Genomic DNA, 22,808 nt, shown 5'->3' with positions numbered 1-22,808 from the left:
AGTAGCATTGAAGTTGATTGTCCTCATCCTACTGAGGAATGCAAGAAGATCAGTGTTAAAAGTATTGGTTATGGAAGATTTTGAAACTCAATATATTTGTACTATTTTTCATACGAATAATTAAAGATGAAATACAGGTAACCCGACATATAACACAGTACTTATACAACGCGGTTTCAATATGACGCGGTCTACAAATTGTGGTATCCCTTGTTCAACGTGGTTTCGATATAACGCGGACTACAATTTCTAGTAACCCTTTATTTTTATTTTATTTTATTTTATTTATTTCATATTTTTCACCGCAGGACTTAAAAATCAAATTTTATCTTCGTTAAATTTGTGCCTGCCCGTATCATGCAAGTAGTTATAAGTATTGAATTTAGTTTTATTGTATCACTGAATAAGGTACTGTAGAGGGCTTTTGCAGTCTGTGTCATGCTCAACAAATAGTTCAATTAGAGACAGATGGAATAAAAATGGCTCTAACTAATAAATCACATGTCCCCTCTCACAGAAACTATGCTGTATAGACTTAAGTAAAACCATATGTTGCATCGAACTAAAAACTATTGTCCAATTTTTCAGTTATGAAATAAGTGTTTTTTTATTGCATTTGAAATTCTCGATGTCATTATGACAGATCATAAAGGCTAACTTAAAATAAAAGACTACCAAGAATTGAAACATGCCATACAATGAATGTGTGAGTTCGCCTGCCACCTCAAATGCAAACAAGAAGCCATACAATTCAACCAAGGGTTGAAATGTTTGTGTGAGTTGAGCTAGTCAGTAATGAGAAGTTCCATTGGAACGATGAATGACACCCTGTGAATGTGTTAAAACTAATAGTGAATGTTGTTATGACAGTTTCAGATGTTATGGAATTCAATTGAAGAGAATTAGCATTTCAACTCAACACTTGTCGGTTGCTTTTGTCTTTGAGTTGCGTGATCTTTTGTTAATACCGCACCAATCATATGCATGTCTTTATAGCGCCTGTCTTGTGTAAAACAAAATTCAGCTTGTACGTATTGTAACAATTTAAAAAAAACTTGAATAATTTATAAGCATATAAAAGGATATCACCTGTAAATTGTTGACATGCTAGCAAAATTCTCTGGCACAAGTCTTCCAATCTACCTCTGGCACGAGTGCCATAGGTTTGCCATCTAGTAATGTAAAAGTTTATTTTTATTGTAATGGCCACTAAAACTGCAATGAAAGTGAAAAAACCAACATTGAATAGGAAATTCATTTCTCTTGAAGAAAAAATTAAAATCTTGGATCGGTTGAAAATTGGAGAAAAATCAGGAGTTGTTGCAAGGACTCTGAATTTAAATGAATCAACAATTCGAACAATCGAACAAAATGAACATAAAATCCAAGAAAGTGTTATTGCTGGGTCAACGGTAAGTGCAAAGCACGTTGCTCGTGTTCACTATATTCTAATAGAAAAAAATGGAGAAATCTCTAATGATTTGGATAGAATATTGCACTCAAAAGAAAATTCCTTTGGATGGACAGCTTATTAAGCTAAAAGCTCTCAAAGTTTATAAACATTTAAAAGAACTTGATCAAGATTCCTCAGAAGAAATCTCTCAGCATGGATTTTCTGCCAGTAAGGGTTGGTTCGAAAACTTTAAAAAGCGGTTTTCTTTGTATAATCTTAAAATTCAGGGAGAATCGGCATCAGCAGATGTTGACGCTGCCTGAAAATACCCAGCAGAACTTTTAAAAATCATTAAAGAAGGTGGTTACAGTGCAGACCAGGTGTTCAATGCAGATGAATCTGGGTTATATTGGAAAAGAAAATGCCAAAACGCAGCTATATTTCGAAAAATGAAAGATCAGCTCCTGGATTCAAAGTTTCCAAAGATAGAATTACTCTACTGTTTTGTAGTAATGCATCAGGTGATTACATGACAAAACCAATATTTATTAAACGATCTGCAAATATGCGATGAAAGGGCTCGACAAGTCCATCCTACCTGTTTATTGGCGGGCTAACAAAAAGGCATGGGTTACAGCTAGCATGTTTGAAAATTTTTTTTTCAAGTGTTTTGTACCCGATGTAGAAAGTTACACAAAGAAAAAGAATTTTGACTTCAAAATTGTACTAATTTTAGATAACGCACCAGGCCACCCAACAAATTTAAGCAATCCGAATATTAAAATAACCTTTTTGCCACCTAATACTACTTCACTTATTCAACCACTCAACCAAGGAATAATATCAACATTTAAGTCATATTATATTCGGTGAACATTTCAATTAATTTTGAAAAAAATTGGAATCTAATCCAAACATGACACTGCCTCCAGCATGGAAAGAGTTTTCGATATTGAATTGTGTAAATTTATTTCTCTGTCCATTAAGGAATTACAACCCTCTACACTGAATGCTTGCTGGAAAAAAATATGGCCTGAAGCCGTAATGGAACAAAATTTCGTACCTCCAGTGGATGCTGAGCTGCGTCGTATAATAAATGTTGCACACATTTTTGGTGGAGAGGGCTTTTGTGATATGGTTGAAAACGAAATTAGTGAATTAATTAATGGAGAAACAGATTTAAATGAGGAGGAACTGGTACAATTAATACGTGGGCTGTTCAATAAGTAATAAGACTAATTTTACTGTGGCAAAACCACTCATCACAATATTAATTTCTGTGGAATAAAGAAATGTTGCTGTCTGTATTAACAAAAGAGGTTGATAGATGGCGTATACGGGCTGATGTGCCAGAGTGTCACGTGACTAAACGTAAGCTTGTTTCGGCGTGACTACGAGGCGCGACCAGTTGTCCAAATGGAAGCGTCCTTGGAACAGCGTTATGCAATTAAATTTTGTGTGCATTTGCAAAAATCGGCATCGGACACTTTTAACATGATATGCGAAGCTTTCCACGATGAAGCACTGTCGAGGGCAAGTGTTTTTTGCTGGCATAAAACTTTTAAAGAAGGAAGGCAAAATGTGGAAGATCTTGAACATGAGGGAAGACTTTCAACGTCCATCACGGAGACAATGATCAACACAGCAGCGATTATCATCAAGCACGTCAAAAGGAAGCATCCATTGCTGAAGAATGGCTTTTTATTGCACCATGATAATGCAAGGCCACATATTGCTGGTTGTTTAGTGGACGTTTTGCAGAAGAACAACATAGATATCCTACCACACCCTCCATACAGTCCTGATCTCGCACCGTGTGATTTCTGGCTGTTTCCTCAGCTCAAGAAACCACTAAGAGGCCGCCATTTCGAAAGCAACAAAGCATGTGTAAAAGCTGCGGAGGCGGTTTTGAAAGAACTCTCAAAACACGGACTTTCACACATGTTTAAGAAATGGACGCAATGTTGGGAGAAATGCATCGCGTCTCACAGTAGTTACTTCGAAAAAGACCATGTAAATGATGATGATTAAAGGTAATCTGTTTTCTGTATAAATATAGTCTTATTACTTATTGAACAGCCTACGTAGATGGGCGTCGAACCCAATGGTGGGGAAAGTTCTGCTGAAGATTCTGATTGTGATGAATCCGTTAAAGAATTCAGTTTAAAGAAATTAGCAGAAGGATTGGACTTGGCAAGAAAGTTAGGAAGTTATTTTACGGATAATGATTCCTCATTGGAGCGCTCGGGAAAATTAACGAGACAATTGGATATTTGTTTAGCGCCATATTATGAACTTAATAAAAAATTGCAACATAGTGGAAAGGAAAGTCTTATTACTGACTTCTTGATGACTAAACCAGCCGAAGTATCTACAAAACATCTACGAAATGTTATTTCTGAAGACAGTGATGACGATTAAAATATGCACTTTATTTATTGTGTCTAAAACATTTATGCATTATGTGCAATGAAATTTATGTACAATTTGTAATTTTTATAATTTTATACTATGTATTTGTCATAGTTTATATTTTCTCAACTTACATGAATTACCTGAATTAAATAAAAATATTGTTTTTGTTGGATATGTCATTGTTATTTGTATAATTAAAAAAAAAAAAAACGATTTCGGAACCTAACCCTACTTTTTCTATGTGATCTATGTCTTGTATAATGCGATTTATATAACATGGCATTTCTATGGAACCTAACATTTGCGTTATACGAGGGTTACCTGTATAATATACTGCCTTCAGCAAACTATCTATAATATTTGAAGCTAGTGAGAGAAAGAAATTTATGATAGCAGAAGGAGTGTGGTGAAAGTGCAGAGCTCTAGGAGTTTTCTGGTTTTGAGGAGAGACTCTGAAGAAAGGAAGCTATCCAATTACAAAGTGTGGAAGGAAGACCATAAAATAGCAGTTTGCTATGGCTTGTGAAGTGGGGAAATCTATATTTGGTGGAACTATTAATTATCACCTCTATTATTTTTATTTTTATTATTATTATTTTTGTCCCTGTGTTATCTCATTTCTCTGAAATGAGATAACACAGGGACAAAAGTTTGATGGCTGACTTATCTGTTTTTTAAGATAGCTGAATTTTTGCTTTCCATGCTGTAGGATAGATTACAGATGAGCATGAAAAATTGTAGGGGATGATAAAAGTGTTCATGTCCATATGGTGCAATTTGCAAACAGAAATATCAGGACCAGAAGATTTGTTGTTATCAAAATCTTCTGGATTCTTCTGATGCCTTTCTGGTGAAAGCTGAGAAGGGGTATGCCATGATCTGTTCTTGGTATATTGGGAGGTGATTTGCTTTGATCATTTGTGTAGAAGTTTGAAACAGAAAAATAATGTTAGGAGATCCACTTTATCCTTTCTTTGCAGGTGAAGAGGGAGGTGAAACTGTGGAACAGCAAAAGTAACCCTTCATTTGGCCCTTTCCGAGTTGGCATTTTATTATTATTATTACCCAAGACTCCATGGAGTCAAAGACTGACTCATCTAGGAGATCCTTTTATCAAACACACAGTGTGCTTTAAACACACTCAAATTCTCTGCAGACACCACACTCTCAGGCAAGGCATTCCAATCATTCACTACTCTGCATGAAAAAAAACCTGCTTCTAACTCCCCTACTCACAGCTTCCAGGGATGACCCCTGGTTCTGCCCTGATCTCCCATTATTTTCTGTAGAACCTCTCCAGCATTGATCCTATAACAACCCCTTAATAACTTGTAGGTCTCTATCATATCTCTTATCCTCCTCCTGTCCACCAGACTCTGCAAGTTGCATCTTCTCAATCTTTCCTCATACTCGACATTCCAGAGGTGAGAAACTACCATAGTCAGTTGCTGGACCCTCCCCAACATCTCTTCATCCTTCTGAAAACCAGGTGACGAAATCTGGACACAATAGTCCATGTGTGGCCTGATCAAAGCCTTATACAATGGAACAAGAATCTCCCTACCTCTACAAGTCGGTGTCCTCTGCATCATTCCCAGAAGTTGTTTTGTGTTGTCTTCACAATTTTCGCAATGTGTCCCCTAAATTTCAGATCCTTATCCACTATCACTCCCAGATCTCTTATATCCTCCACTTCCGACAATATATCCTCACCAAGCATAAATTCTGCATCTAATTTTTGTTTTCCAAATTTTAAAACATTACATTTTGCAACATTGAACTCTCATTCCCGTGCCCAATCACTCAATTTATTCAAGTCTTCTTGTAAGGCCACAACATCTTCTATACTCTTCATGGTTCGTCCCAACTTTGCATCATCTGCAAACAACTGAATATCTCCATCCAAATCTTCACCAATATCATTAATATACAAGTTAAACAGCAATAGCCCTAACACAGACCCCTGATGCACACCACTAGTAACTTTCCTTTTCCTGGATATCGCTCCCCCATACACAACTTGTTGATACCTATCAGATAGCCAGTCTCCAATCCAATGCACCAATCTAATATCCAACCCCATCCACTCCAGTTTGACTATCAACTTATCATGCGGTAATCTATCAAAAGCCTTTGCAAAATCTAAGTATATTACTGTGTATCTTCTCCTCTGTCCATGGAAGCAGTCATCTTATTGTAATAAGTAAGTAAATTACTAAAACATGACCTCCCTTTAGCAAATCCATTATGTCCATCAAAGATAATATCATTGTTGTCAACCCAATTCTGTATCCTAGTTCTCACAAGCTTCTCCAACAACTTAACTACACCACCTGACACACACAGATAGGCCTATAGCTTGATGCTTGAGTTCTATCACCTCCTTTATGAAGTGGCACAATCTTGGCCTCCTTAGGAACTTGGCCAAGTGCAAGACTCGTATTTAAAAAATATGTCAAGGCCGGCATCAACTCCATGGCATATTCCTTCAGAATTTTTTGTGATATATTATCAAGTCCCACAGCCTTATTTACATCTAGTTTGCTCAACTCCCCATACCTACACCTCTTGCTCACTTACAGTCAGTCTCTCTTCCCCATCATTAGCTGCTCTCAATCTCTCCATGAAGTCACATTCACAAGATTGAAAGACCTTTATGAACTGCCCATTGAGTATCTTCACCACACATTCTGCATCAGCTTTCTTTATACCATTTTCTCCAATCAATGTCATCCTTCCATAATCATTCTTTCTTTTGCTGGCTACATATCAAAAGAACTCCTTAGGATTCCTTTTTGGTTTCATTAGCTAACTGCTTTCATACCTGTCTTTAGCTACCCTCACCAACCAAATCATCTGCCTTGCCTGGTCTTTGTAGTCCTCATGGAATTGGTTATTTCCATCTCTCTTATGCTGCCTCCATAATGCCCTTTTTCTCTGTATCGCATGCTTAATCTCTTTATTCATCCATTTCACACCTACCTTATTTAACCTTCTCACCCTTGGGATACATTTAGACATTACATCTACTAGATAGTTTTTGAAAATCCCCCCAAGCTGCATTGATCTCTTTTCCAGCTAACTCCTCATTCCATGCTACACCTGCAAGCTGTCTCCTGAGCTCTTCATAATCACCCTCTCTTGTAGTTTCACATATACCCTTTTCTTTCAGAGGTCCTCACACTGCTGGCAACCACCTAGGTAATCACCTCTCACTCTCACCACTTAGTGTGGTGATTTGACACTTCATTTATAATTACATCCTCTGGCGAGATGACCAAATCCAAGACCCTCAATCCTTGTGTGCCCTCTGTTACATACTGTCTGAGGTAGTTACCCCTCAAAAACTCAAGAAACTCATTTTCTTTACTTCCAGTTACTATCTCATCATTGCAGCCTATATTGCCATAATTAAAATCACCATAATGAATCACTCTTTTCTTATTTGCTTGGCTAATTTGATTATACATTTCATAGTCACTACCATCCACATTTCCTGATCTATAACAACATCCAACTAAGTATTTCATTCCATTCACCTCTATCTCACACCATACTGCCTCAAAACCGCTGGCACTATTTCCCTCTTGCATCTCTACTTTGTATGGACATAACTCTTTTTCTATTATCAATAGCACTCCCCCCCCTCCCTTTTTACCCCTTCTATCCTCATGAAACACATCATATCCTTCCATCTCTATTCCAGGATGTCGTTCTCATCTAACCATGTCTCACTTATTCCAACACTCTTTGGTTTTATTTATGATACACTAATTTTTTGCTTGCATATTTAGCCTTATAGCCTTAGCATATTTATTAATGAATGAAACTTAGATTGTTGGCGGTCAAAATTTTTGATTTGTTCAGTTAGATCAAGTGGGTCAAGAGAGTGGTAACTTTAAACTGAGCATAAGAAAGAAGAGTGGAAAGCACTTGGCCAGCACTAGAGTACACTGAAATTTTTGTACTCTAGTGCCAAATTTTCCTTTTTATTGCTGTACTAACCATAATGAAATTTTTCCTTGGTTTTATATACTTTTCTTTCATGAACTCATCTCAGTCATTGTTCATGATGTTTTGTAGTTCTGTGATACCTTTGTACCTAGGCTCTCGAATAAGAGTGAAATATTTTTTGGAATTTCATTATGTATTTTGGAAATGCTTGTTTCTTTAGACATAACTGCTATTGCTTTATTTCTTTAGTGTAATAAAGCAGAATTTCCTCATAAGAGAAAATTTCCAATAAATCAAGAATTGCCCTCATCTTCAGAAAGTATGAAGTCCAATACGCCTGTTAAAGAGTAAGTTTACAAAAATATTTTTTTCTTGACATTTTTTAATTTTACTAGAAGAACCTCCCATGAGACTAAAGTAAATGATTAATTGGAGCTTATTATCTGTTGCAAAGATATATTAATATTGGAGGAATAATGTTATTATTCTCATGTTGCAACAAGTTTCTATACTAAGAAGAAGAGTAAATTATATTTAACCAAAAATTATATTCTTGTCTTCAGTTGTTGTAGCTAGGCTATTTGCATATAGAGCAGTTTTAAGTACAGAAATTGAATATGTGCCATTGGGTTAGCTCTCAGTATCTTCAGATCTAGTTTTTACTGATTAGACCTTAATAAAGATCAAAAATTGGTCTGATTGGTGACTCTTCCTATAGTGTATTGTACATGCTCAAGAATGAAGTATTCTGTACTTTATGGACAACTTGATAATATGGTAACAATGTAAACTCAACTGCTCTCTATATACAAGCATCCTGATTGTGAAGATATTTCATATGCAAATTTTTTTTTGCTCATGCTTTGATAAAATAAGAATGAAGATAAGAATATAACTTTTTATATTCTTATCTTCATAATTAGATATAAGATTCAGATTAACCATATTATGGTTAATCTGGCATAATATGGTTAATCTGAATCTTATATCTAAAATAGCTGGAAGGCAGAAACTAAAATCAGCTCATTATTATTACACAGACATCTACAGACTCACTACAAGAAATCTGCTCATCTATTTACACATTTCCTGTCATACTATTCCTTGAAATAATTTACTGACAAAGCACTTATGACTGCCTCTAGCATCCTGTTTGACTCACTTTACCACTCTCCAAGCAGAAAATATAGTACAGGTAGTTCCCGACTTTACAAATTAATTCATTCCTAGTGCACACTCCTAAAGCAAGAACTCTTATAAAGTGGGAATTTATTTTCCATAGACATAGTATTAAAAATGGGAGTTGCTTTCTTAACAGTGAAATTTGACCATAGTAATAATGTTAAATGTCAACAAAATCGTAGTTTAAATAAATAAAAGTAATATGTAATCTATTGTTTCTTTAACTATGTACAATAGTACACAAAGTTGAAGTACTTCTATATTTCACACAAAGATATCTTGACCTTACCCATGGCAAGACTTTCATTAAATAACCAGATCAAGAGCATAGCTAACTGTTGTGCACATTCCTTAAAAATATGTGGTGACATGCTATCTCTTCCCACAGACTTATTAACACATAACATAATCAAAACCTGATACACCTCTGGTTCTTTTACTTCCAGTTCTCCTAATATTTGCCTCCCTTCTCCATATTGCACAGCATCATTTACACCAGTGTGATATACACTGGTGGATAGTCATGGCACTAGAGTGACCCTGCCATAATTATTCTTCTTCTTGGCTTGATCAGCCAGTCTCTTCTCATACTGCACCTTTCATTTCTTTACACTGTTCATCACCTTCCTAGTTTGCACATTATATACTTCTCATGGACCTGATTGCCACCAACTGTCTTGTACCTCCTCCAAAATATTTTCTTTTCCAACACAGATTGCTTGATTTCACTGTTCATCTTTTTCACTCCTACTCTATTTATTTGCTTAACTTTTGGTATTCAGTTATACATTGCTTGTGTCAGATACTGCCTTATGAATTCCCATGTACTATCAACATCTTTTCTATACAGTTCATCTATCCAGCATATTGATGTTAGTTGACTACAGAGCTTCCCTTGGTCATCTTTTTTGGGGGGGGGAGTAACCTTTTCTTGTTTTGCCACTTCCCAAACAAGTACCTCATGATCACTCTCACCAAGTAGCAGTGCTAATAAGTACCTCATTAACAGCTGCATCTTGTGAATTTATCACCAAATCCAAAACACAGAAATCTCTAGTTGTTGCTTTGGTCACATGTTGCTTATGCTATTTATCACTCAGAAATTCAACAAACTCACTCTCCTTGCTCCAATATATTATCTCCTCCTTTCATTCTACATTATTGTGCATCCAACCAATTTGCCTAAACATTGCAGAATCATTGGCATTCTCTACATTTCCTGGCCTATAACACCATCTTATCAGATATACCAGCATGTTAATTCCAACTTCACACCACACAGAATCAAACTCTGCACATATACTATCAACTTCCACACTTTGTGGATGAAGTTCCTATGTAATCATTAACAGTATTTCCTTCTTCTCGTGGAAAGGCTTAGACGTTGGTTATGCATTTTCACTATTTTATTTCAGGAAATTACAACGTACTAGGATATACATTAAAATAAATTTTAATATATTTCTATATTTCGGCAACGTCACGCTGCCATTTTCAAGAACTTAGGTACAAGATACGTGCACGCAGGCACAGCACAACAATAAATGAGCAAGAAGTATGAAGCTATTATTTCTCCTAAAGTCCTGATGGTGCCCTCTAGCGGGCAATGTTGGTATTCTTGGGCGATTGGGCTGAAGGTCTTCTGATGTAGGTTTCCCAAATTTGAGGAAGGTTCATGTAGCCAAATTTGTTGAGGTTTGGCTCGTTTCTTAGGGCTGAAGCTGATTCTATGAAAAGCCTTTCATATCTGTATTTGCTACGGTGTATTATCCTGGCTTTTTTCCACCGTATTCTATGGCAGGTATCCAGAGCATGGTCAGCAAGACCAGAGTGGCTGTATTGGTGAAACCGGATGTAGTCCTTGTGTTCTGAAATTCTGATATTTGCTGTCCTGCCTGTTTGGCCGAAGTAGGACAGCTTACAGCTGCAAGGGACCTGGTACACACCAGGTAGGTCTGGGGGGTGGGAGGTTGGTCTTTTGTTGAGCGGATAAGGGATGCCATTTTTTTTTTTTTTTTTTTTTTTTTTTTTTTTTTTTTTTTTTCCGCCATTGCACCCAAAAGAATATCTGCTGAGGATATCATGATACGAATTGAACGCGGGATCCGACACCTCCCAAGCCACGTCGCCAACGATATTAGACTGGATGTAGCTTGTGTTCTGACCAAAGCCAAACCACCTAAAACCAACATGTCCAGTAAAGAAATTAAATCTCTATTAGAATTAAAGAAAAACAAGAAAATAATAATCACCAAAGCTGACAAAGGGAATGCCACAGTATTGCTGAACCGAAAAGATTACACAGGTAAGCTGAAATCTCTATTGTTAGATCGTGCCACTTACCTCCCTATCGAATACAATCCCACCAACTCACAAATTAGAAAACTCCACAGGCTCCTTAAGAAGGTCAATTCTTGGCCTGTTGAAATCACCAACAAACTAAAACCATATAACTCCATACCCCCCCGTATTTATGGACTCCCAAAAATTCACAAGGAAAATGTGCCATTACGTCCCATAGTGGATGGCATTGATTCCCCCACATACAAACTAGCAAAACATTTGGCCAAAGCTCTCTCACACTATACTGGCAACACACCTTCATACATAAAAAAAACTCAGCCCACTTCAAAGCCAGCATAGAAAACCTTACACTCAAACACACTGACATAATAGTCAGCTTTGATGTCTCCTCCTTATTTATGAATGTCCCACTCAAAGAATCCTTAGAGCTAATCCAAGCTAAATTTCCTCCTGATATCACAGTCCTATTTCAATTCACAATGAACTCAGGCTATTTTGTTTGGCAAGGAAAATTCTACAAACAAATAGAGGGGACAGCCATGGGTTCTCCACTCTCCCCACCCTTGGCCAACTTTTATATGGAGACTTTTGAAGAGCAAGCCTTGAACTCTGCCCCACAAAAACTAACCATTTGGCTTCGCTATGTAGATGATGTATTCGCTATTTGGCCACATGGCTCCAATGCACTCCTCTCCTTCTTAACACACTTAAACAACCAACACCCCAGAATCAAATTCACCCTGGAAGAGGAAAAAAACAACTGCATTCCTTTCTTAGACACACTAGTCACCCGCCAGCCTGATGGAACCTTAGTTTTCTCAGTATATAGAAAACCCACCCATACAGGCAGATACATTCACCAACAATCCCCCCCCACACACACACACAACAATATGGAGTCATTAAGACACTACACAACAGGGCTAAACTTATCTGCTCGAATAACAATGCCCTAACCACAGAACTAAACCACATCCTCAACACGTTCTCAGCCAATGGCTACCCCCCAAAAATCCAAAAAATATTAAAACCAGTAAACCACAACCCCCCCCCCTCCCCCTCACAACAAGGATTACTCCAAATCCATCACCATACCCTATATCCGAGGCACCTCAGAAAAAATCACAAAAATCACAAAAATCTTAAAAAAACATAACCTAACTTCTTGTTACAAACCATATAAAAAATTGGCATCCTTTATCCGCTCAACAAAAGACCCCCCCCCCAGACCTACCTGGTGTGTACCAGGTCCCTTGCAGCTGTAAGCTGTCCTACTTCGGCCAAACAGGCAGGACAGCAAATATCAGAATTTCAGAACACAAGGACTACATCCGGTTTCACCAATACAGCCACTCTGGTTTTACTGACCATGCTCTGGATACCTGCCATAGAATACGGTGGAAAAAAGCCAGAATAATATACCGTAGCAAATACAGATATGAAAGGCTTTTCATAGAATCGGCTTCAGCCCTAAGAAACGAGCCAAACCTCAACAAATTTGGCTGCATGAGACTTCCTCAAATTTGGGAAACCTACATCAGAAGACCTTCAGCCCAATCGCCCAAGAATACCAACATTGCCCGCTAGAGAGCACCATCAGGACTTTAGGAGAAATAATAGCTTCATACTTCTTGCTCATTTATTGTTGTGCTGTGCCTGCATGCACGTATCTTGTACCTAAGTTCTTGAAAATGGCAGCGTGACGTTGCCGAAATATAGAAATATATTAAAATTTATTTTAATGTATATCCTAGTACGTTGTAATTTCCTGAAATAATATAGTGAAAATAACAGTATTTCCCTTCCTCTTTTCACCTCCATATCCTTCCAAAAAATTTTATATCCTGCCATTTCTATTCCTGACAACACATCATTCTCACACATCCAAGTTTCACTTATACCAATTATCTTTGGGCATACTGACTCAATCAATGCAACAAACTCAGCTCTCCTATTTTGAACACTCATTACATTTATACACAAACATAATAATTCCCATGTCTTTGAGACCATTCTACCAACACTAAAGTTTCTCTAGCCACTATACAACACCTCTCTCTCTCTCTCTCTCTGGACTACTGCAATTTCCCTGATCCTTACTCTGATTGCAATTTATATCTGTCTCATCCTTGCTTTCCATCACCTTGTCCTGCCACAATTGCATCGTCAACTTCGTATTCATCTTCCTCTTGCAATAAAATCTATTTGGCTGTGCTATCCTGCTTCACAAGCACCCTTTGATCGTTAGCTACATTAACTTCTTGATTCTGTGCCTTCTCAGCAAGCAATAGCCTTTCTAAATATCCAACACAAAACTCATTCAAATGCAATCCACCAACTTGAAACCATTCTAACTTTCCTTCAAATTTGCTCCACAGATTTGCAACTGTGAACCCCCCCTCCCCTTTGCCTTACACCACTCAGCCATTTTTCTATTCATTATCTCTGCTCTCCTTCTCAACTCACTATTGTCATATCTGCACAACAAGCTAATGACTTTTTTCAACAACACTATTATCCATTACTTGCAATAACAACTTCCTCAAGTCTATCAGCATTCCTTTCTTTCACTAAGGCATTTGCGCCCACAATTACCCCTAATTCTGATGCCTGCTCTTTCCTTATCTGCAAAGCATCAGTTATTTGTTTCAGCGTTCCACCTGGAAAGCATATCTTGTGTACTTTATTATATACATCACACCTCTAATGTTTGAATCCCCATACAATGATATACAATGTACCTTTGACCCTTTCTTCATTATGCTAACTTCCTTCTCATTCACATCAGCTAGACTCTTCTTTAGATGTTTAATCTCATCTTCCAAATACTTCACTTTTTACTTTCATCAACTCTTGTCTAAGCTCTTCCTCTCTGTTCCCTTTGTTATCATAACCAGCACTTCCATACAATTTTTGTTTACTGATCGAATGCTAGCTCCCCATTTTGAAATGCTCTAACCTATCAATACACTTCCGCATACATTAATGCTTTCCTTCCTTTCATTCACTCTTACAGTTCACAAATCTTTCACATTTTTTGGAGCATGCATGAAACAATTCTTGCAACACATCTACTTTTCATGCTGAAGTTTTCTGCTCCACGAATGAGCTTCGTTCTTTATGGACAATGTTTTCAGAAAGCAGAAGTAGTAGGAACAAACACAGCAAAAACACAAACAAAATTTCGTCAACAAAATCTACTGAAGAACATCTGTATCTGACATGAAAAAAATGAAGCACAATTATACAGAAAAAGCCATACTTTGCACTATTTAAAAACACTTTTCTTAGCACAGCGCAAATATACCGTTAAGTTTACTAGTGACACTCTTTAAGATTCTTCTCTCTCTCTCCCCCTCATAACTCCTGCTATTAGTGCTGTATGAAGATGAAGAGCATGAATATGCTGTGCTTCAGCCTATTGTTTGTGGCAATACTTGAAGGACTGTTAAAATCCCAATTTGTTCTAATTCTGAGGTGTATTTCCTGTGAAATGATGAAATATCCAGAGATGTCACAATGAAATTTCAAATATATTATTATTTACAAAAGGTAATAATAAACATAATTGGTGTTTTGGAAGGAATTTTCAAATGGTGAAATTTTTATATTTGGACATTAGGAAAATTTTTCCATTTGATCATACATTATTATCAGAGGAGGGGTGATGAAGAAATGCATCACCAAATAGACGAGTGCTAAAAGAGTAATCATAATGGGAGACTTTAATTATCCAGATATTGATTGGGTAGCAGTAGAATCTCATGAGAAGAATGAAAATGCATTTATTGAGCTGTTACGGAACAACTTCCTCAAGCAGCATGTGACAGAAGGAACTCAAGGTCAAAGAGTGTTAAAGATGTAACAATTAAAGATTAAACGTCTCAGTTAAAAATGTAACTATTCTACCTCTACTTGGTGACAGTGATCATTCACTTGGGAAGTGACTAAGTTTATGATTTTTCCATTCAGAAAAGGTTACACACTGAACTACAAAGCAGGAAATTATGACCAACTGAAAAGTATACTAAGTTCACTGGAACGGTATCAGTTCATGGATGAGAAGAATATCGACAGTGCATTGGATGCATTTAAACTGTTGGTTTTGTCTTTCATTCAACCTTATATTTGCTAGTTGTTGGTTGACCCCACATTCAAACATAAAGAAAATTTTTATTATACTGCACCACTCTATGTTTGAAATCACACAGTTATTGTGAAGGAATCGAGCATCAAATAGCACAACAGCTACGTGAACTTATTACAGGCCAAAATTTTCTTACTTATACGTAGGGTTTCTCGCAAGATTCGTATTTTAATGAGCGTATTGAAATTCGTATTTCAATGAAACTGAAATTAGGCAAGCACAAGAATCAAGTTAAACAAGATATTTAATTCTCTTACAAAATTATTTTTACATAAGAAACAAGAACTCTATTAAGATCAATACAATTTGAAAATAATTTATGCATTCTATAAAGTATTTAGATTCTATTCAGCCTAGTACATCATTTACTGCTAGAATATATATATATATGAGGCTTTCACAATTCTCATCCATTAGGATTTCAACTTAGTTTCACCTTAAACAACAACAATATTCAGCAAAACACTTAAAAAGTAATTCTTTTTAAGTCTCATAGAATAATCACAAACTTCAATTTTATCAAACACTTAGCTGGCATCATCAATATCTATCAGAGGATTAAAATAGTTCTTAAAAAGGCTCAGTCTTGCATTTACATATACATTGTGAGATAACACATTCAAACATGAACTAATTCTTCATTGAAGTTTCTCACATTAGTTTCACAAGGAAAAAGTTTTATAATATCACTCATTCAAGCTTGACTAGCTGGCTCCAGCAACACGTAATTTGACCAAGTTCTCCAGACACAAGCAACACTATCACACATTAGTTATAGAATAGATATTCTTACTGGTATGATCATCATAGCTTGCACATTATGGAAAACTCTTACAACACTTCTAGGCACTCGATAATCTTCCACTATAGGCAACACAAAACTTATAGTATCCCTGAGTTCAATAACTTATTTGTTAAGACTGGAAAATGTATTTTCTTGCTCGTAATAACTTATCTTATGATAAATCTTGATCATATTATTATCCTTTCACTTGGGTAAATTCCTTTACAAGGTGACAGGAAACTATAAATAAATATGAGTTCAAAGTTTCCAAATCTTTGTTACTTCATGCGATCCCAGGTTAGATCACATCTCACGACCTTCCCACACTCTCTTCAATTTCCTTCTGGTTCCTTCTTCCTATATCTCATAAATCCTCTCTCTCTTTCCTGCCCAAACTTGTTTTTCTCTGCTCTTTCAGTTTACAACCAAATTCCCACATGATCGTTGTACAGTTCCCAACACTAATGGCATGTGCTATCTCAAATAACATAGTTTTCTGACAGCAGCCAATCAAATCACATTAGCAGAGTCCCTTAGAAATACTCTCACTTTCAGTAACAACAAATAAAATGCATATATTACAGTTCGCTCAGGCTACATTTACAAGTTAATATAAAGAATTTATATAAGATAAATAACTAAAAAATTTTACAATTATTATTTCAATGAAGAAATAACAGTAAGTGTTTAAATTATAATTTACTTAGGAGCAAATTTAGCTCAGGAAATGCAATCCATGTTAAATTATGAATGAAGTATTAATATTCATAAAATTTTTCATTCACAATTTAACAGAACAATACTTAAATTATGTGATATCAGAGTGTGTGTCTTGAGAGTTCAAAAAATAAATAAGGTAGGAGTAAAATGGATGTGTAATCTTATTAAGCAGGAGATTCGTAAGTAAAGGATGACGTGGAAGGAATACCATGTGTATAAGGATGTTGTCCATTATGAAAATGATTAGCACCAGGCTTCAGGAGTCACAACTGTTGTATGGAAAGTTAAGTCTGAATATGAAAAGAAACTGGCTTTGCAAGCTCAAGAATTCTATTGTTGTGTTGCAAGTAAAAGAAAGAATGAATATGAAAGAATAACTCTTCTAAATACATATGGTTACAGATGCAGAAGAGGTGGTTCAACTAATGAGTGCCCATTTTGTTAAAAGCTATCAACCTGGTGAATGCAACATTGAGCTCACTGTTCCCTCTTCACTAGATGAAGAAATGTAGGTGTGTGAAGCTGAGGTATTAGAGCTGTTGCACTAATTGAATAAGAATTCAGCAATAGGAGATGATGGAATATCAGCACATGTGCTGATATTCCATGTGCTAAAAGAGTGTTCAGCTGAACTGACTATTCCTTTGACCAGGCTGTTTAATATGGGTCTCAGAACAGGAAAGATTCCACAGGAATAGAAAGAATGTATGGTAATTCCATTGCACAAGGATAGTGCAAAGACCAATGTATCCAACTATCGATCAATTAATATCTCAGGAGTGGTGGTGAAGATTTTAGAAAAATTGGTTAGGGCTCGCACTCAGAAATGGATTGACAGTGAATCTGTACTTTGCAATGAGCAACATGGCTTTACTAAGGGAAGGTTTTTCATGTTTTAGCAACTTGCTCACATTCTATAACAATGTTGCCATTGAACTAGACAAGGAGAATGGATACACTGTGATACTTTTGGATTTTGCTAAGTCTTTTGACAGAATACAGCATGGTAGACTGTTGCATAAATTGAAGAATATGGATTTGGATTATAGAATATTAGCATGGATAAGAGGATGGCTGACTTATAGATATCAAAAAGTGGTATATGGGGGATGTGAGTCTGCAAGATTTAAGATAACCAATGGTGTACCACAAGGATCAGTTCTTGGTCCACTGTTATTCAATCTGTACATTAATGATATTGGGAAGATGTGACAAGTGACATACTGCTATTTGCTGATGATGAGATGGGTAGGGTAATCAGGAATGCTGCTGATATGTAGAACTTGCAGAATGATTTGAATAGGCTGGAATTGTGGGCATGGGAAAATGTCTGTCAGTAAATATAAACCCATGCACTTTGGTGATGAGATATCCAATGTAGTATTATATTGGTGGGATTATGCTTGAAAAAACTGATGAGGCTAGGGATCTTGGAGTGTTAGTGGATAGGAAGTTGAAGTTCAAGTGTCACATAGCAAAGATTGCAAATACAATTCAGAGAATAATGGCAATGCTGAAATAATAAGATACGACGTGAAAAGATAAGGATGTCATTTTGCCTCTTTACAAGGCCTCGATAAGACCTCACTTGGACTATTGTGCTCAGGTCTGGTCTCCTGGTTTTCATCCTGATTCTGATATATTGAAGAGAGAGTGCAAAGAAGAATGTTAAAAATGATATCAGGATTATGGAATACTGATTATGAAGACAGATTGAGAATTTGTAGCTGCAGACACTAGCAAAGAGGAGAAAGATGGGTGATATGATCGAGACTTGCAAACTTCTGAAAGGGTCATACAGGATTTCAACTGATGGAATTTTTCAATTTATGGAGGGTGTGGAAAGGACGAGAGGGCATCCTTTGAAGCTGAGAACGAATGCTGCTAAGAAGGGGGGGGGGGGTGATGGCTAGATTTTTCTCTCATAGGGTGGTACATGATTCGAATGGATTGCCATTGGATGTTGTGAGTGCAAGCAGTGTGAATGAATTCAAGAATAAGTATAATAGCTGGTGGTGTAATATGTGGCCTCCATCGATGAGTCCCTGACTCCCTGGAGGGTTCTCATAATAATAATATTCAGAATGAAAAATTTATATACAAAAGAAAATGATCATGCAGACATCAAGTGTACTGTGTATAGTGGAAAAAATATTCAAAACAGCAGATAATGGCCAAGAATAGAATTTAGAAATATAATGATGAATTTTTTTGAAGAAAACCTGAATGCCAGCATACCACATTTCTTTTTTCAGAATTGAAAAATTCCATGCTGCTGCACAAACAGAATTAGTTTCAAGAATGATTTTGATTTGCATTAAATCATGATTTGTATTTAATCACAGAATATATTTTGTATTTTTTTATAAAGTAGTCTGTTAGATCTAATTTACTAACCAAACAAACTATTTTATCAAAAGATGTTTTACTAACTGCTTATATTTCACTGAATTTCAAATCAGCATCATCACAGCACAAGACAGCTTGTATACGTGACAGTAAGTGAAAAAATACAATTCTAATGGACAAAAGATCTCAAGTTCTATTTTGGTGCCCTCTGATGTTGTAAAAAAAAAAAAAAAAAAATTACAGCAATGTGGGAGTTGCTCTTAAGATAACAGTCTCGTAAATTTTTGGCAAATAAATGCAACCATATTTGTTTAGGTTATGAGAATTCTTAGGCGAGCAGATCAGGATAAACCTTCACCCCCAGCACACCCTGGAGTGTATGAAGTTCCCTGTGACTGTGATTTGGCCTACTATGGGCAAACAGGAAGATAGGTTAACATCAGCCTGGAAAAACAAAAAATACATTCACTATTATTATTATGGCAAGTCAGGACTGGCAGACCACACTTTGGACACTCCTTCACACAGGATTAGATGGAAGAGAACGAATGTGCTATTTAAAAATTGTTACATATCCAAAAAATTATTCTTTGAGTCGGCCATGACTATGAAGAATTCTTCTAAAGCCGAACAAATATGGTTGCATTAACTTTGCCAAAAATTTGAGAGACTGTTATCTTAAGAGCAACTCCCACACAGCTATCTTTTTTTCTTTTTTTTTTAACAACATTAGAGGGTGCCAAAAGAGAACTTTAGATCTTTTGTCCATTACAATTGTATTGTTTGCATGCATTTTGAATGCATTTGGTATCAGGAGTCAGGGAAACCAAATTATAAAGGGAGGAATGGTGTGAATGCGATTGTAAGAGCGACAACGTTATATAACTGTGTTAATGAAGCGAATGGGCTTTTTCATGGAAATGTTGACTACGAGAGAACGATTTTGGGTTTGTGTTCATACGGTTCGGACCAATCAAATGTGTGCAAAGATGTCTACAAGTGTAAGGCATTAGAGAAGAATAGAGATGTGCAAGTTGTCTGTGTCAGGCAGACTGCAGACAAGACAAAACAATACAAAAGAACAAACAGGTAGATTATTATGTCTGTACACAAATTATTATTATTACAGGCAACTCCAAGGAGTCCTTAGACTCATCGAGGGAGGCCCTGACATCATGTCAAGAACAACTATTCAACATTCAAACAGTATCTCTCATACTTCGCCTTGAACTCATTCACAGTCATGGCACCCACAACAGACTCTGGCAGCTTATTCCACTCATTCACCACTCTCCAAGTAAAAAACCTAGCTCTAACACCCTTGTCAACCACATTCTTGCCAAGCTTCCATGCATGGCCCTTAGTCCTCCTCACTTACCAGTCCTATTCTCAAAAATATCTTCTGAATTAATCTTACAGAAACCCTTCAGTAATTTGAATGTCTCAATCATATCACCCCTTTTCCGCCTATCAACTGTCAATCTCCTGGAGTACAGTACCGTTGTTGAGTGGAGCGATACAAAGGGCAAAACGGCAGCTAGAGCGTATAAACAAAAGTCGACTGAGTGAACCAGCCAATAATAAAAAGTATGATAGGAAAAATAAGCATATGAGGGTGAACATAAACAAAATGAAGGATAGAGTGCTGTATGGAGACTCGTTAGTACGAGGTGTGTTAGTAGAGGATTTGACAAAATCGTACCAACCTGGTGCGACCATAAAGGATGTAACTGAGTCTATTAGAGAGCAAAAGGAAAGGGTGAAAGAAATGATTATTGTGGCAGGTACGAATGATTTGAAAGGAGATAAAATGGAAATGATAGAGGACCTGAATGAATTCTTTGAGGTAGCAAAAGAAAAGAATGAGAGAGTTAGAATGATTAGTCTTTTGCCGCAGTATGACAGTGAAATGTTTAAAAGGAGGGCCTTAATTGCAAATGATTTTATGCATGGGTTATGTATGACGAGTGGTGTGGAATTTATGGATGTGTGGAGTGAGTTCGATGGGCGAAAGGATCTATATAAGATGGATGGCTTGCATTTGAATGGATATGGTGGTGTAAGGAGACTTGAAAAAGTGTTGCTGAATGTAGTGGATGTGCAAAATCAGGGAAACTAGATTTATTAAGGGTGGGAGGGGGTAGTAGATATACAGTCCTTAGGGAGGCAGTTGAATGTATGAATGAGTATAATATGCCCAACCAAATAAGGTCAACAAATCAGAATGGGATAGTTAATATAAGGTATCAAGGTAGTATTGGGGCTAATGAGGGTCTTAAATTCATGTACACTAATGCTAGGAGTATTAGGAACAAGACGGAAGAGTTTTTGGCCATGGTTGACACTTCCAGACCATGGCATTAGTGAATTATGGCTGACTGTAGATAATATAGCTAGTGGGATTGAATGTGATGGGTATAGTGTGTTCAGGAATGACAGGGAGAATAAAATGGGGGGAGGAGTATTGTTGATGATAGCTGATGAGCTGCAGCCAAGGAGAATAGAAGTTGAATTGCAGGATAGAGAAAAGAGCACATTTGAGGCCATTTGGTGTGAGATTGTGGCTAGCTTCTATAGACCAGGTGATGGAAAAGATGGTGGTGACAGGATGCACAAGCAAATAGAAGAAATGAGTGGAAGGAGGGTATTTATTATGGGAGATTTCAACCTATGGTCGCATTGAATGGAGTGAGGAGAGGACACACGGGAGGAAGGAATTGGACTTTATGCGGTTATTAAGGGATAACTATCTGCGACAGCATGTAATGGAAAATACAAGGGGTCAGAGAGTGCTTGACCTAGTAATTACATCTGAGGATTTGGCTGTAACAAATATGACCACATTGCCACCAATTGGTAAGAGTGATCATAGGGTGTTGACTTGGGATGTGGCTAAAGGTGTGGAATTTACAATAAAGACAGGGTACATGTGGAATTATCAGGCTGGTAAGTATGACAAACTTAGGAGTTTGATTCAGTGCCATGGCATGTACAACTGCATGGACTAGAAGTTGATAGTGCATGGAAGGTAGTTAAGAAGTGTTTGTGTGAAGCAATGGCTGACTATATACCTAGAGTCCGAATAATAAATCAAGTAGGGGTTAAATGGATGAATAACACCAGTAAGCTTGAGCTGCAAAAAAAGAAACAACTATGGAGGGAATTTAGGGAGAAAGGTGACAGGCAGGCACATGAACGGTATAAAGCACAGGCCAGAAGGGTAACAAGTATGGTAAGAAAAGCAAATAAGGATTACGAAAGAACATTGTCCATGCAGGCTAAAGAGAATCCTAAACAGTTTTTTCGATATGTTGCAAGTAAAAGGAAAAATGTATATGCCAGAATGATTTTAAAGAATGCCGATGGTAGGGAGGTAACTGAATCAGTGAATATAGTTGAGTTACTGAGTGAGCACTTTGCAAGAATATATCATCCAGGTGGTGACATTGCAGAAACGAATGAACCAGTAGATTATACGGGAATTATGGTGAATGAAGTGGAGGTGAGTAGTCTGTTGCATAACCTCAATGTCAATACATCTGTGGGATTGGATGGTATAC

At 36.8% G+C, this 22,808-nt stretch overlaps 1 protein-coding gene across 4 annotated transcripts in view; it reads left to right on the top strand.

Annotated features, from left to right (window-relative positions):
* LOC150107208 (uncharacterized) overlaps positions 1 to 22,808 on the top strand; it is a 351,505-nt gene that overhangs the window by 288,617 nt on the left and 40,080 nt on the right. For all 4 annotated transcript variants that reach the window (XM_090391063.1, XM_090391065.1, XM_090391062.1 and 1 more), the window contains one exon: positions 8,012 to 8,109. In XM_090391063.1, the coding sequence (XP_090247189.1) occupies positions 8,012 to 8,109 (98 nt within the window). The remainder of the gene's footprint in view (positions 1 to 8,011; positions 8,110 to 22,808) is intronic.

The sequence above is a fragment of the Typopeltis vanoorti genome, chromosome 4, assembly GCF_054136105.1.
Source record: "Typopeltis vanoorti isolate ZY-2024b chromosome 4, IOZ_Tvanoo_1.0, whole genome shotgun sequence".
NCBI classification, from domain to species: domain Eukaryota; kingdom Metazoa; phylum Arthropoda; class Arachnida; order Uropygi; family Thelyphonidae; genus Typopeltis; species Typopeltis vanoorti.
Note: the sequence above shows the minus strand (reverse complement) of the source record. Positions and strands in the feature narration are given on the sequence as shown.